General features: G+C 44.5%; 1 protein-coding gene across 1 annotated transcript in view; it reads left to right on the top strand.

Annotated features, from left to right (window-relative positions):
- The window catches only part of Entpd5 (ectonucleoside triphosphate diphosphohydrolase 5 (inactive)), a 32,276-nt gene that overhangs the window by 8,885 nt on the left and 6,508 nt on the right, over positions 1-16,883 (top strand). Inside the window, exons 6-14 of the mRNA XM_032908121.1 lie at positions 2,388-2,463; positions 2,680-2,715; positions 3,198-3,283; positions 3,559-3,638; positions 4,228-4,289; positions 5,107-5,208; positions 6,518-6,658; positions 8,664-8,720; positions 9,748-9,863. Coding sequence (XP_032764012.1) covers positions 2,388-2,463; positions 2,680-2,715; positions 3,198-3,283; positions 3,559-3,638; positions 4,228-4,289; positions 5,107-5,208; positions 6,518-6,658; positions 8,664-8,720; positions 9,748-9,863 — 756 coding nt within the window. The remainder of the gene's footprint in view (positions 1-2,387; positions 2,464-2,679; positions 2,716-3,197; positions 3,284-3,558; positions 3,639-4,227; positions 4,290-5,106; positions 5,209-6,517; positions 6,659-8,663; positions 8,721-9,747; positions 9,864-16,883) is intronic.

Genomic DNA, 16,883 nt, shown 5'->3' with positions numbered 1-16,883 from the left:
TTAACTCTGAGCCATCTCTCCAATTCCTCATACCCCAGTTCTTCATCCTCATTCATTCATTCATTCATTCACTCAGTCAGTTATTCATGTGTCCACCATCTGAGCACTTACATTGTTTTAGACACTAGTGAAGTTACTGGGGATGTAGACAAGGAACAGAAAAGACACAGCCAGTGCCCATGTTGAACTTACATTTTAGTTTTAGGAAGACAGAAAATAAGCAACAAAATAGGTGAATACAGAATGCTTCACACACGGTAGATTCTGTGAAAAACCATAAGTAGGGTCAAACATGTGGAGAGTGCTGGAAGTCAGGAACGCTTCCATGATGTCCCATAGCCAGCTCGATAAGAGGAAAGGAAGCAGTCAGGAAGCTATCAGGAAACTGGGTGACAAGGAATTTATCCTGTGAGCATTAGGAAGATCTCAGGGAATCTGGAACTAAAGAGGAAGTTGTTGTCCATTTTAAAAACACTGTCCTGGAAACAGCCAAGCACAAGAACCGCAGTTCCAGTTCCTAGCATCTACGCATAAGTAATAAGGCAGGCATAGCAATATGCACCTGAGACCCCACACTGGGATGGCAGAGACAGGAAGGTCTCTAGGGCTTGTTGGCCAGCTCCTCTAGCCAGTCACTGACCTCCAGGTTCAGCGAGAGACACTGCCTCATTTAATAAGGAGGAGGGTGATTGAAAAAGACACCTGAGGTTGACCTTCGGCCTCCATATGCACATGTACTCACACACAAATACATATAAATAAGTGAATACCATGCTGGGTGCTGTGTTGCAAATTAACTTGGTGCAGATGGGAGTGTAGAATGTAGGCTTAGATTTTTTTCATGACCTACTTTAATAAGGTTTAAACACTTCAACCTCCTTCCTAGCCCACCCCCCAATAGAAGTGGTGGAAAAGAATGGTTATTAGGACACAGAGGGAAGTGGACTTGTTTAGAAGTAGATCTTTGGGGTGATTCCAGTCTTTGTTGTCAGGATATCAGCAGTTCAGTCTACAAGCAAACCACCAAAGACAAATCAGCAACAGCAGCCACTCTATTCAGGATAAACTGGATAGGCTCGAGTCCGGCAAGCCGCTGGAATATCACCAGAAGTTCTTTGTTGAGCTACTCTCTACGAAGTCAGGACAATGAAAATCAGCAACATAGCATAAGGCCAACCAGTACCAGAGTGTTGTCAGCAGAGACCAGTGAAGCAGTGCAGGGAGGGCCAAAGCCTCGCCCCACCGCCTGAGGTCATGTTTATGTTTTCTAAACATCACATGTCCTTTCATGTGTCTGCTTCAGCAAAACATTCTCTCACCTGTGACTGCTTCAGCAAAACATCACTTGTTATAACTGAGTTCCCAAAGAAACCAGACATTTCCACTTCAGTAGAGGGCTGGAGCAGGACCTGCTTGTACCTGTTTGCTTATCTGTTTTCTTTAATGCTTGTCTACAGATCACTTGGCAAGCTGGTTTTGTTGGCTGAAATAGAGTCCTGAGGTCACTGCTTGATGATATTCCACTCTCACCCATCCAGTTTATCCCACCAGACCCAAGAACAGCAAACTGAAGAGAGAGAGAGAGAGAGCCCTTTTAGTTATATTTGAGAATTCCCTACCTATAATAGTATTGTACAGATAAACAATAACATAGGTGAGTTAGATGGCTCAGCCTTAGGGACCCACATTGTAGAAGGATGGAACTGACAGCTGAAAGTTGTTCTCTAACCTCCAGCACAGGCCCACATGAGTGCACACATGTGCACACTTACACAGAAAATCCATGAATGTAAAAACACTTAAGGTTATAATGCATATGTCAGTAGCTTATATTTATCGAGAATCAGAAGCATTAGTGTAAAGTCATCATTCACACCTCCTAAAATAGTCCTCCGTAGGCTAGGTCTGAGGTCTCCCTAAGTCTCTTAGGCCCCAGCTGTGCACCGTAATCCAGCAGAGGTGGAGGGCCTCAGCTCCTTTACTGAGGCAGGCCCATCACTTATCTAAGAAGTGGGATGGCAGCAGGTCCTCGCAGTGTTCATTACGTGTTCAGGTAAAATTAATCAGGGTGCTAACACAATTCCAGACTCTTGATTTCAGTTGGAAGACACAAATACATGTTCTTCCCTAGGTCTAATTGATAATAAGTTTAGATGTGTTTCTTAGGGATGCTGTGTGCTTGTGTTTTTTGCAAGAAAATGACAATTCCATGTCTGGTTCCTTCTCTGGTTTCACAGCGAAAAGGAATGAGTGCTGCCAGTGTCTTACCTGGGGAAGGGAACTAGAACGACTTAGAGAGCACGGGGGAAGCTAAGACAGCACGCAGCCAAGTGTGACCATTTGTTTTACGGCCTCACAGAATCCAGATGTTTGTATCTTTTCCCTAGGTAGAGGAGATCTTCAAGAATTCACCTTTCCTGGTCCCGGATGACAGCGTTAGCATCATGGATGGGTCCTATGAAGGTGGGCAGATGATGAAATAAACAATGTGGGGGAAAGGGATGGAGTCAGTGCAGGATCCAGTTAAAGGAACTGGGACTGAAGATGCGGCATGGAAGAAAGGCGAGCTCAGTAAATCGGCAGGGACGGTGCAGGAGACCGCCAGAGACATGAGGTTCCGAGAGAAATAGAGCAGAAGGAAATGATCTGGAATGAAAACTTTCTTTTTCTCTCCTGTAGGCATATTAGCTTGGGTTACCGTGAACTTTCTAACAGGTAAGATAAATAGACCCTGACATTTATCTGACAACCTTAACTGGCTTTTACAGGTAGACCAGGAGGGTACAAAGCCACTTCCATTAAAAGAAGGGGCTGGGGCTGGAGAAATGGCTCAGCCGTTAAAGCTACTCATTGTCCCAGCACCCACACTGGGTGGCTTAGCTGCCTGTTATTCTGGCTCCAGGCCTCTAGCTTCTGTGCGGCCCACCCGTCTATACATACCATATACATAACCAGAATTAAAATTGAACAAAGTCTCTTCTAAAAAAAAAGAAGAGGGCAGGGAGACAAGTCAATTCTGTAATCTGCATTCAAGGCCTCAGCCGCAACAAGGGGCTCTCTGAGTTTACCTCAGCCTGCAGCCTTTGGGTTCAGGGAGCAGAGAGTCGTCACAAGATAGCCTTGAGATGCAGTGAGCAGGAGAGAACCTGCAGAGATGAATGGACGGCCTGAGTACTCATCCCTTCTCTCATCAACAGGTCAGCTGCATGGCCGTGGCCAGACTGTGGGGACCCTTGACCTGGGGGGTGCCTCCACCCAAATCACGTTTCTACCCCAGTTGGAGGTGAGTCGTTTTTATTAAGGCCTTTCTGACAGCACACTTAGAAAGCACCATGGTGCCAAGGAAGTAGCACGCTGCTTTGAGACACCAGCTCTACAGTGACTAGGCCACCCAGTCCGTAAATGACCAGAGAAAGTCTCTCTGGCTCCTCAAGCCCTGGGGGTCATGGAGTTTAACCTTCCCCGTGTCTGACTTAGGGGACGGTTGTGGATGGCAGTGTTAAAATCTTCACATGATCGCAGGTACTCAATAGTCTGTTTGCTTTCTCTGATTTGCAGAAAACCCTGGAACAAACACCTAAGGGCTACCTCGCTTCCTTTGAGATGTTTAACAGCACTTTTAAGCTCTATACGCATAGGTGAGGAGGGGGAGGGGAAATAAAAGTTCACATTACATTACCTGTCCTTACTTCCCAAAGCATTTTAGTATTTGTTACTGTCTCTTACTAGCCTCAGAAAGTCTCTGCCAGTCCCCTAAGCCCTGTCTACTGACACCTAAGCCACACCAAACCTGAAAAACCTAGGCGGCATCCCCGGTTTTGGCTTCAATAGCATGTGTTGTAAGAGTCAGTTTCTCTTTAGGTGATTGCATGTGGAGAAGGCTCAGACTTCAGCCAGAGCTCTGCACCAACTCGTTCAGTCAGGGCTTCAGGGCTTCAGAGACCAGTCTGCAACTGATAAGAGCTTTTCTGGGGATGGTTCTCAGGCTGGGCCACCGGGACAGTCATAGTCTCAATGTCACACCCGTGAGCAGTTCTCACTGCATATCCTTGACCCAGACCACAGAAGCCTTCCTTTATTGTCCATGTGAGCAAAGACAGCACAGAGGTAGACAAAGCCTCCACCCTTCCAGAGGGAGTCAGGGAACCCACGTCACACTGGAAACAGGCAGCTGTGGGCTGCAAACATCTAGGACAGCCTGAAACTGCTCAATCTTGTCTTTTTCAGTTACTTGGGATTTGGACTGAAAGCTGCAAGACTAGCGACTCTGGGAGCTCTAGAAGCAGAAGGTTTGTCAGTCCCAGTCTGTGGTAGGAGACAGCATGACTCTCTTCCCCTGCTTGGTATTCTTCCTGTGGAGCAAAGGGCTGTGCTGACCTGGGCAGGATGTGTTACATAACAGACATAAAAGCTGCCGCTGCCATGCAATGTATTCACCCCCTTTAGAGCGAAGGTTACTGACACAAGGCTAAGAACCTGTAGCTACAAGGCTGGAACCTCCACAGTATCTGGTAGGAACTTGCACAAGCCTTTGTCAAGAAACAAGGTCTTTTCTGTTTGCCAAGGTGAATGACTGAGCAATTCCTTTTCTCCCCTCACAGATGGGCACAGGCAGAATTGGCTGCAGTCCCAGTTGTGTGTGTCCCAGGGACACATCAGTGACCCTTCTGTGCCTGTTTGTCACCTTCCACAGGAGGTTGTGTCTAATCATCCAGACCATGCTTGCTCACAGTGAGCTGGCGCTGGGCTGAGGTGCGCAGAGCGCTGCAGTTTGTCACGTTATCTTCAAGTGCGTTTCTTCTAACCTCTTAACTACCAGTGGAGGGATTTTCCTCCATTAAGGAAAGGCACTTACTTTACTGTGGGATCTTTATCTCTTTGGGATGTGATAAACGTTGTGAACGCCCTGGCAAATGTGTGTGTGCATGAACATTTGCCTCTGGCTTTAGAGAGTTCCCTGTTACCACAAAGCCTGTGGAGAATCCGTGTCGAGGAACTACTTTGACAAGATTATAAGGCCCAGTCCCCCCGATCCCTTCAGCCACATGTGCCTCTGGCCTCTGTCTTCCTCTCTCGGACTCGCCCTCTTGTGTTGTGTTCTTTCAGGGACTGATGGACATACTTTCCGAAGTGCCTGTTTACCAAGATGGTTGGAAGCAGAGTGGATCTTTGGGGGTGTGAAATATCAGTATGGTGGTAACCAAGAAGGTGAATGGTGTTTCTTCACTGGTTAAAATTACTTTCCTAGCTCATGTTCTGGAAAAGTCCTATGTGGAGGTTCCAGAGGCCATGTTGAAAGCACTTATTTTAGAGGTACTCTGCATACTGTTCCATGGTAGTGTTAGGAGCCGGCTGTAGCCCGTCCAGTGCAGCACTGAGGATCTCTGTTTCAGGTCTGGTGAATGTTTAACAGTTTCATTCATAGTAAAACTCAAAACTGAGGTAAGATTCATTCATCTTAGATATTAAAATCAGGGGGAAATTTTGTTATCCCAGAGAAGGAAACAAGTAAGCTTTCTGAGTAATTGCTCACCAGGCCATGAACCGTAATGCCAGGCAGGAGCACGGTGGCTGCAGCTACAGTTGTGGCCATAGCTGGGTTTGCTGAACAAAGGTTAAAGGAGGAGCGTCCATGGACGCAGTGAGGTTAAAGAAAGTCACACAGCTGGTGTGTGTGTGTGTGTGTGTGTGTGTGTGTGTGTGTGTGTGTGTTTATATGTTTTGCCTGTATGTGTCTAATACCCATGGAGATCAGAAGGAGTCAGATCCCCTGGGACTGGAGGTACAGACAGTTGTGATTGCTGGGAACTGAACCCAGGTCCTCTACAAGAGCAGGAAGTAGGGGCTGATTGCTCAGGGTTAAGAATTCTTGTTGCTCTTTCAGAGGCCCAGGGTTTAATTCTCAGCACCCACTGGCAGCTTCCAACTGTCTGAAACAACAGTTCCAGGACTCTGAAGGCAGCAGATACATATGTGGTGCTCACACATGCACGTAGCAAACGCACTTTTTGATGGGCAGCAGCGCCCTTGACTGAGGCAGATGTTCAGCCCCAGGATTTGTGCCTCGTCGTTGAGGCAGCTCAAGACCTCAGCTGCACACTTGCACAGCTGTTTCCGCTGCTGCTCCTTGTCTTCGGTTTCTCAGACTTGGTGAGCTGGCAGTGCCTGGCTCTGGTCTTCCTGGAGTGCAGGTCCAGGCCTTTCACTCCTCGCCCTTGTGGAGTATGAGGGAGAGGACAGTCATGCATTTGTGAACAGCTTCTATCTTGAACAGCTTGGACGCCACTCCACCTGTCACTTTAAGTGTTATGTCAACTCCAACTCAGATTGTCCTGCTGTTTCAGAGTCCCACCCCTGCGGTGAGGGTATCAAGCCCCCTCAGCCATAGCTAAGCCATTCCCACCACTGCTGCTCCAGGGCTAAGATCAGCTCTTGGATTTCTTGCTCTTCTCTCATTGGCAGAGAGTGATGTCGCCACGTCACTATTCTCAAGTGATGTATACTTTTGCCCTGACAGGGGAGATGGGCTTTGAGCCCTGCTATGCAGAAGTGCGGAGGGTAGTTCAAGGAAAACTTCACCAGCCAGAAGAGATTCGAGGAAGCTCCTTTTATGCTTTCTCCTACTATTATGATCGAGCTGCCGAGACACACTTGATTGGTGAGTTCATGCCTAATGTCCCGCCATGGAGGAAGAGAATGGGGCTGCACTGGGGAAGAGCAGTAAAGGCTGTGCCGGTTGGAGTGACCTCCCAGTTCTTTTCCAGTAGCATTATACCTGCCACTAGTGGGGGAAAGAGAATGAGTGTACTGGGGCTTTGGGAGGTGGAAAACGACCTAACCGTCTGCAAAGCCTGTTGGAGGTAGGTTTTTACTATGTGTCCTCCACTGACAGTGAAGCCCAGGTTGGCCCCAGATTTGTAGCCATCCTTCTGCCCCAGACTTGTGAGTTATAGGCTTACACACATGTGCCCCATGCCTGACTTTGCATATGAAGTCTTTTTGCATTTTTCCAGTACTGGGATTGAGTCTGGAACCTCTGTACAGGAGACAATTCGGAGTTGCCCAAGATGGCTTTGAGACTGTATAGCCTGAGTCTGCCTTGTGATCCCTGTACCTCGGCCTCCTGTACCAACAGACCTAGCCTGCTTTCTGTCTTTTCTGTGTCAGCTCTTTCGTAAACTTGATAAGTACTGAGGAGTGTTACAGGAGTAAGGATTTCTTCTGGATCACAGTTTCGGAGGTTTCAGTCAGGGTCAGCAAGTCCCTTGTTTCTGCACGGTGAGGCAAAAAATAATGGTGGGGGGTTGGGGATTTAGCTCAGTGGTAGAGCAAGGCCCTGGGTTCAGTCCCCAGCTCTGAAAAAAAAAAAGAAAAAAGAAAAAGAAAAAAAATAATGGTGGGAGGGCTTGGAGGAGCAAAGTTGCTTACCTCATGGCAGACAGGACACAAGGAGAGGCAGAGGATGGGCCCTAGAACAAGATGTAGCCCTCAACAACACATTGCTATTGGGCTGATCCCCACCTAAGCTGCAGGCCCAGAGGTTCCCACTACCTCCTGTTACACTCAAGTTCTGAATGCATCTGTAGCTTAATTCACTGAAGGCAGATCTGCTGTGGTCACATTCGCTGTGGTCAGATCCCCTGTGGTCAGATCCCCTGTGGTCAGATCCCCTTGGTCAGATCCCCTGTGGTCAGATTCCCTGTGGTCAGATCCCCTGTGGTCAGATCCCCTGTGGTCAGATCCCCTGTGGCCAGATCCCCTGTGGTCAGATCCCCTGTGGTCCAGTCACCTCCCAGTGACCGGGGACTCCACTGTCTGGAGACCAAGCCTATAGGAGACCCTTCCTATCTGAGCCGTAACAAGTTGACATACAGTAAATGCATGGCTATTTTCAGTTTGCCAAACCTTGCCATGTATGTACCTGTGAAACCTCACCACATTCAAGATATTATGCCCATCGCCCCAACTTCCTGTTCTTTCAGGACTTCTTATCACAGAAGCTTTTGTTTATATGAGAGAGTAGACACAAGACCTGAAAGATGATTTGCCACCCTGTTTTCTGTATTTTTATGATATATGTGTGTATGCCTGCATGTGTCTATAAGTGCCAGCATGTGTAGGTGTCTGCAGAGGCCAGTAGAGTTCCAGGAGGGCGTAAGCCGCCCTAGTGTGGGTTCTGGATCCAAACCTGAGTCTCTGCAAGAGTAGAAAGTGCTCTTTTGTCTCTTCCTTTTTTGGTTTCTCTGTGTAGCCCTGGCTTGCCTAGAACTCACTTTGTGGACCAGGCTCGTCGCAAGCTCACAGAGGGCCACCTGCCTCTGCCTTCTGAGTACTGGGATTAGAGGTGTGCACCCATCTACACTGCCCACCTACAGTCAGTGCTCTCCGCCACCGAGTGTTCTTAACCACTGAGCACTCCAGCCCGTCTACTGTACTTTTTAATGAACCCACCTTTACTGTGGTTCAATATGTAATACGAAATGGGCGACGTGCACTAATTGTAAATAAATAAGTAAGCAGCATGGGTTTGAGTTGTGGGGAGGTCAGGAGTCCCTTATGTTGGAATACTGCATATTTCTGGTTTGTTTACTGTGCATCACTAGGATAAAAGTTCTTGTTTCCTTGACGTTTTGGACACTATCTACTGTTCTGCTTCATTTTAGATTATGAAAAGGGGGGTGTTTTGAAGGTTGAAGATTTTGAAAGAAAAGCCAGGGAAGGTAAGTGTCAGGAAATTCTTGAAGTTGGGCGTGAGGTGTGGCGGGGAGTGTAGAGCCTTGCAGTCTGCTGGACGATGCATTAGGTGTTGTCAGATAAGAACATGGGGGTGTGAGACACTTTAGGGAAATGTTCAAACAAACAAACTTTCTACATTTCTACATTTTCCTGTCACTATCACATTGCTATTACTTGTTTGTGGGTTTTTTTGTTGTTATTGTTTGGGGTTCTTTTTTGGGGGGTTGCTTTTTGTTCGTTGTTGTTGGTTCGTTTTTTTGTTTGTTTGTTTGTTTTTGAGATAAGGTCTTATGTAGCTCAGGACAGCCTCATATTTGCAGTGTAGCTGAGGATAACCTTGAGTTCTGATCCACCTCTCAAGCGCTAGGATTACAGGCGTGAGTTATGGTGACTGTGTAGTAGTGAGGATGGAGTCCACTCTCAGGGTCGCTAGGCAGTGATTAAAACACGCGGACTTAGCCATGCACTCAGCCCGGCACTCTCTCAGTTTCCTGTTAGACTGAGGGGGTTATGAGCAGTAAGAAAACACTGAACAGCAGAGTGCAAGGGCAACAGCCCCATGGACATCCTGGAGAGAGTAAGTCTAAAACACAAATGGTCTCTTCCAGTGGCCACAGGAGAGGGCTAAAGGACATTTCTCTGTTCTCTGGGCTTCACCTGGGGACCTGGTACTGACTGACCACAGTAAGTCATCGAGATTTGAGGAGCAGGGTGCTGAGAGCGCAGCTTGGGTGCTGAGAACTTGCCTGGCATGTGCTGGGCCCTGGCCTGATTTGCAGCAGGGCCTTTCCCCTCCTCCCCTACTGTGCATAATCGGCAAATAAGCGAAGTGCAGGTAAATACAGACAGATGGCTCATACAGCAAACGTGCAGATTCTAAAGAAGGCAGGACACCGGCTGGCCTCCAGGAGCGCTAGAGACATCTTCGCTTACTCAAGTCCTAGCTCTATCTAGACAAGCCCCGACTCTTAGCTGCAAGTGTGAATGCTGTCTCTCTTCTCTCCCTTGCAGTGTGTGACAACTTGGAGCGCTTCTCCTCAGGCAGTCCTTTCCTCTGCATGGACCTCAGTTACATCACAGCCTTATTGAAAGATGGCTTTGGCTTTGAGGACGGCACCCTCTTACAGGTAAGAGGCTGAGCCCTGCAGGTGGGAATCCTAGCAGCAGGTCTGGGCTGTAGCCTAGGCACCCTGCTAGGTACAGCAGGCCCAGGGATGCAGCTTAGTCTCTGAGCACAGTACAGGCATGATATCCCACTCGACAGACAAAGACTTGGAGCCCAGTGAATGTTGTCGTAAATAAATAAAAATAAAGTAAAAGTAAAAATGTATAAACGAAAACCGGGGGTGGAATGTTTTCCCTCAGGGTGTTTTTCCCTGCTAGGGTTCCACACCTCGCTTCCCCAGATATCTTCTGGATATCTTGGCAGAAACACAACCCAGCCACACACTTTCTTATACTGAGACTCTTACACAAAAGAGCATACAACTGGTGTTTTTACCCTGCTAGGGTTCCACACCTCAGTGCCCCAGATATCTGCTGGATATCTTGGCATAAACTCAGCCCAGCCACACTTACTTAAATTGAGACTCTTTCTTAAAAAAAAAAACACACTCATTTAGCATTAAAGCAATCCAGCGTCTAGATTTGGCAGATCCACATTACACTGTCCTAATCCCAGTTCCCAAATTACTCATCCCTGCACCTTTTATTTACCAAGTCTCCAGCTTCTTCTCCCCCCTGGTACCTCTAACTCCTCTCAGTTCCCCATCGTCTCTCCAACTCCCTCTCTTCTTCCTCCTGGCTTCCTTCTCTCACCCCTCCTCCCTCAACTGTCAATCCTCACCCCCCCCTCCTCAGGTTCCACTCGCTCAACTGTCTCCAACTGTCAACTGTCAACCTAACCTCTGAATCTAATCCCCCTCTCACTCCCAACTCCTACCTCTGCCCAAATCTCACGCTCTTGCCTTTATTTAACAAATTCAGAAAACCCCAAGGCAAACCACAACATTTCCCCTTTTGTCCAGTTAAAAACTTTTTCCTATACATAGGTGAACTAAGCATCATTATTACCATTCTGCAATTTATAAAACCAACAATATGCTGATCACCCAGTCCACCAACTCTGTTCACCAACCATGTTATCCACACCACATCTTGGCAAGGCAAACCACAACATTTCCCCTTTTTGTCCAGTTAAAAAACTTTTTTCCTATACATAGGTGAACTAAGCATCATTATTACCATTCTGCAATTTATAAAACCAACAATCGCTGATCACCCAGTCCATCAATTTTGTTCATTAACCATGTCATCTATACTAAAAACTATACTTGACTATATCCTGGTTCTAGATCCTATGCCACCCTAAAACTACTCTAACAGATTTATCATCTTTCTCAATACTAAACCATTCGGGTTGTCTGTGAGACTACTAGTCTCCAACCACATCAGAAATCCAAGAATGATTAATATTACCTGAAAACATAGGAAGCACAAAACATGGCTTCCAAGCTTAGCCAATTTTATAAAGACTGCTGATCACCTGGACAGTCCCTTATTCCTTAATATGCTGGAGCATCAGTCTTCAGCCTTCTGGCCCAGGATCATCTGACAGACCTTATCAATGCAGATTTTGAAGGGCTGATCACCCTGCCTCGGCAGAGATTATCAATCGACTATTCTGCATAATTTGTCCCTTTCTGGACAGTGTCTTGTCTGTAGATGAATTGAAGCAATTTGCTCAGTGGCTGCGTTACCACGATTTGAGCAACTCCATTGATGCTCAAGTTCTTCTTCGAGTCTAAGGGGCCCTGTCAGGGGCAGACAAGTCTCTAGTAAAATGATCTAGATGAAGAAATGTCCATAAACAGGTTATTCTTTGGACTTCTGATGCCCTTGAAGATTTCCTATCTACATAGGCGTTTCTGAACTGTTAAGCATAGAGTACCGTTGGCCCTCTCTAATCGAAGTATTTACAAAACCCATCTAAACTGACTTAGAACCATAACCTTGCCATCTGACCCTTAGCTGGTACTGGTTAATCAACTAAAAATAATGTATAACAGCAGTTATAGGACCGGGTCTAAGACTTGTATTCTTAGATGCATAGTGGAGGCACAATGCCCATGTTAAAGTAGCAATATTAATCTCAATTATAAATCAACAAGAAAGTATACCATTGAAAACCTCGCATTTGTGTAAAATGCATTCTATACCAATGAAAAGATTACAGCTTCAACTTTGTATCAATTACAAACATTTCTATCAATGTAAAATATAGCTGTAAAAATTTTGTTTAAAAGTAAGTTTGCCAATCTATCTGTTTGTCTATTTCTCTAATTTCTATGTATTACTATATCTAAGAAGGATACAAAAAGGAAAGGAAAAGTAGCAATCCCTGAGTTTACATTCTCTAGTTTCCCCTGCCCAAAGCTACATTTGTATTGTATCCTTAAAAAAAACTTATCCACAGTTCTTAAAATAAACAGAACCATCCACCCCAACATAAGGAAATGGGACGACGATCTTCCTTGTCTGCTTCTAGCTGGATTGGGGAAGAATTCCCTTCTGGGGCCCAAGGGGTATTAGGAAAAGTTGGCTTTGTCAAGTAGAGCTAGCGGGATTTGCCTGCCAGTCATTCTGTGCTGAGAAAGTTCATCGCTTAGCTGACATCTTGACTATGACAGTCTGAAGGGCTGGATAAGTAAGATGTCCATTCTGGGAAAGTTCTGAAAGCAGGCCTTTAAATCAAGCATCTTCAGTGTAATTAAGGAGAATCAAACACGAAGTTGGACTGGAAAGTCCCGGAATCTCAGCATCCCAGAGTGTGTATCATTTCAGAGCTATCTTTCTCTTCCTTCATCCTGCAGCACACAAAACTTTACAAGCATTATATAGTTCTATAAGCATTTTCAAATGGGATAAGCAGGGTGCACAGTTTAGTAAATAAAGATCAAAAAAAAAAATGACTACCTTTTTTCAGGTTAGGTTAATCATATAATCAAACCGTAACATAATTTTGTAATACATCGTATTACAAGTTATGAGAATTTGCACTCAAAATATCACTGGCTGTTTATAGACATTTCAGTCTCAGCCAGTTCATACCTGGAGACCTAAACAACCTCATATATACATCACCTATTTGTTGATCGTCTTAGTCTCCTTTTTTCTTCTGTGTTGCCAAGGACTTCAGGAGGTCTCCCCTGTCATTTCTGATTTTTTATCAGCTTGGAAGGAACCCACAGCTTTTCTTCTCCTGTAGAAACATAGGCATAACCCCTTCCCCAGCGTAACACATTTCCCATTTTCCATTCTGACGTCAGAATATCCTTAATATAAACAGGCTGGTTTAGTTCAGTAGTCTTTTCCACAATCAATGTCTTTCAGCAGCTGTGCTGTTTTGTTCATCAACATTTAAAAATTTAAGGTTAATAAAGCACTATGTATCCTATCTCTGGGAGTTTTTGTTGACCCCTTTTGCCTGTTAAGCATCTCCTTTAGACTTGATTAGATCTCTCCACAATAAACTTGTCCTGTAGGATTGTGTGGTATACCTGTAATGTTTTATATTATAATAGTCAAAAAAGCGCTTAATCTTGTTAGAGATATATGCTGGACCATTGTCCGTTTTAATTTGTATGGGTATTCCCATTATAGCCATAACTTCTAACAAATGTGTAATTACAGAATCGGCCTTTTCTGACGTTAAGGCAGTTGCCCATTGAAATCCTGAATATGTATCTATAGTATGATGTATGTATTTCAGCTTACCAAACTCTGTAAAATGGAGAACATCCATTTGCCAAATTTCATTTCTTTGGGTACCCTTAGGGTTAGTTCCTGTAGGCAATGGAGTTTGATTATATAACGAGCAAGTAGGACATTGCCTCACAATCTCTTTGGCTTGTTGCCAAGTGATAGAAAATTCTTTCTTTAAGCCTTTGCTGTTAACATGGTGTTCTTTATGAAATTCTGAAGCATCTAGTACACTTCCTATCAGTAGCTGGTCAATTTCATTATTACCTTGTGTCAGAGAGCCTGGCAGACCTGTATGGGATCTTATGTGTGTTATATATAGTGGGTAACTCCTATTTCTGATCCCCTGTTGTAGCTGAATAAATAGTGATGTCAATTCGGAATCATCCTGAATAAGTTCAGCAGTCTCTATGTGCAAAACAACCCTTTCTGCATATTGAGAGTCAGTTACTATATTAAGAGGCTCTCGAAAATCTGACAACACCATGAGTATTGCATACAGTTCAGATTTTTGAACTGACTTATAGGGACTCTCAGTCACCTTGTTTACATTTTCCGATTTATATCCTGCCTTCCCTGACTTACTGGCATCAGTGTAAAATGTAGGGGCTCAGATATTGGAGTTCCCTTTACTATCTGAGGAGGATCCAGTTAGTTCGTTTTATGAACTGAAGTCTTTTGCTTTTAGGGTATTTGTTGTTAATGTCTCCTAAGAAGTTACTGCATGCTCTTTGCCAATGTTCATTTTGTACCCACAAAGAGTTAATTTCTGCATTAGTAAAAGGTACCACAATTTCAGCCGGATCCATTCCAACTAATTGTCGAAGTCTCAATTTTCCTTTAAGTATCAATTCAGAGACCTTCTCAATGTAGGTTTTCAGTTTCTTACTCTGTTTATGTGCTAAAAATATCCATTCTAAGATATAATCTTCCCTTTGCATGAGAATTCCTGCAGGCAAATGAGTAGAGGGCAAGATGACTAATATGCAGGCCATCTTTGGATCAATCGATCCAGATGTGCGTCCTGCAGTTTCCTTTCTACCAAAGCTAGCTCTTTCTCAGCCTCAGCTGATAGTTTCCTTGGGCTATTTAATTCTTTATAAGCCTTGTAGTGTTTGAAATAAATTGCTCAACTCTTGAGTGGTCAAGCCAATCACAGGCCTCAACCAGTTAATGTCTCAAGTAGTTTCTGAAAATCATTAAGTGTCCTTAATTTGCTTCTTTTGATTTGCACCTTTTGTGGCCTAATTCTTTGTACACTTATTTTATACCCTAGATAATTAATAGAATCCCCTCTTTGTATTTTCTCAGGGCGATTCGTAATCCCCAACATGGTAATGTTTTTTTACTTCATCAAACATTCTTTCCAGGATATTTATATCTGAATCAGACAATAAAATGTCAGCCATGTAATGATAAATAATAGATTGGGGAAATTTTTTGCGAATTATCTCTACTGGCTGCTGTACAAAATATTGACACAAGGTTGGGCTATTTAACATTCCTTGTGGAAGGACTTTCCATTGATATCTTTTATGGGGCGACCTCTATTAAGGGTAGGCACCGAAAAGGCAAACCTTTCCTTATCGCCTTCATGTAGAGGAATAGTGAAAAAGCAATCTTTTAAGTCAATCACTATAATAGGCCACTCCCTAGGCAACAAAGAAGGCAGTGGGATCCCAGGCTGCATGGAACCCATCGGCTGAATAATCTTATTAATTGCTCTGAGATCTGTCAATACCCTCCATTTGCCAGACTGTTTTTTAATGACAAATACTGGAGAATTCCAAGGGCTGGTGGACTCCTCTATATGCTGAGCCTCCAGCTGCTCCTGGACTAGCTGCTCTAATGCCTGTAGTTTTTCTTTTGTCATGGACCACTGATCAATCCAGATGGGTTGGTCAGTCAGCCACCTATAGTGGCAAGGCTGTTGTTGTTTTAACAGCAGTGGCTCCTTGGGGTAGCACTAAATTGTCAGCCTCTGCTGTATCTTGCTTATGGACAGCTTGGACAGTCTCTAACTGTCCTTGATAACATTCTCTGACTAATTTAAAGTTTTTATTAGGAGTCTGATGAATTTTAGGGCCAGAACCTGAAACTGAGGGGATATTAATTTGAGTTTTCCACTGCTGTAGTAGATCTCTTCCCCATAAGTTAATGGCTATATCAGCCACGTATGGCCTTAATTTTCCTACCTGACCTTCTGGTCCTATACATTTAAGCCACATGATGCTTTGTTTTATTTGGGATAAAGTGTCAACACCTTGAAACTGCATATCCACTCCTTGAAGTGGCCAACTAGTGGGCCAAGATTTTGGAGAGATGATGATAGCATCTGCTCCAGTGTCAACCATTCCTTCAATTTCGATATTATCTACCAGTATTTTTAGTTTTGGCCTTTGGTCCTCTATAGGCGTTAGCCAAAATATTCGTTTTGAAGTCTTGTTGTTTAATCGTTCTGAGGAGGAGAACTCTCCTGCCTGGTATTGGGGCCTGCGAGAGGCCCCCCTTGGGAGATTTTTGTCAGGATCGGTCCCATCTGTCTGTTGTTGCTGTACACTTCCTAGTCAAATGTCCATATCTGCCACATCTTTGACACATTCTAGGAGGCACAGTCCCCCTTTTTGTATCACTTTGGTTTTTATTACAGTAATATCTGAGATGGCCCTGCTCACCACAATTAAAACATTTGAAATCTTGGGTCATCTCTAGCTGTCCAGTGGCAGCTTCTCCTATCACAGTAGTATCAGGAGAACAAGATCTAACATCAGCTGTATATCTAATCCACTCATCTATTGGTGCGGACCTTGCCTTTAGTGGTCTAATTACTTCCCTGCATTTGGTATTTGCATTTTCAAAGGCTAAAGACTCAATTATCGCCTTTCTTGCCGCTGAATCTGATACACTCCTTTCCACAGCTGAGGTAAGCCTTTGTAAAAAGTCAGGGAAGGTTTCTTTAGGACCTTGTATGACTTGAGTGAATGTTTCAAGTCTTTTCCCTGATTCTGCGACTTGGTCCCAGGCCTTTAAGGCTGACAATCGACACCATGACAGAATTTCTTCGTCATATATAGCCTGCACCTCTACTTCAGCAAAGCGGCCTTCACCAAGCAGTTGATCTGTGGAAATCTCTCTGCCCCTAGCTCTATTTTGTCTTGCTATCTCCCTCACTTCTTCTCTCCACCATGAAATCCATTGCAAATTTTCAGCAGGCTCTAGAATTGCTCTTACCATATCTTTCCAGTCTTGGGGGATTACTCTATTTTTAATAGCCCAAGAAATTAAGATTTGTTTTACAAATGGCGAATGCATTCCAAAATTAGTTACACTTTCCTTAAATTTCCTTAATTCTAATACATCCATGGGTTGCCATTCAAATTCTTCAT

The sequence above is a fragment of the Rattus rattus genome, chromosome 7 (assembly GCF_011064425.1).
Source record: "Rattus rattus isolate New Zealand chromosome 7, Rrattus_CSIRO_v1, whole genome shotgun sequence".
In the NCBI taxonomy this organism is placed as follows: domain Eukaryota; kingdom Metazoa; phylum Chordata; class Mammalia; order Rodentia; family Muridae; genus Rattus; species Rattus rattus.
The sequence above is the reverse complement of the archived record's forward strand: the minus strand, read 5'-3'. Positions and strand labels throughout refer to the sequence as shown.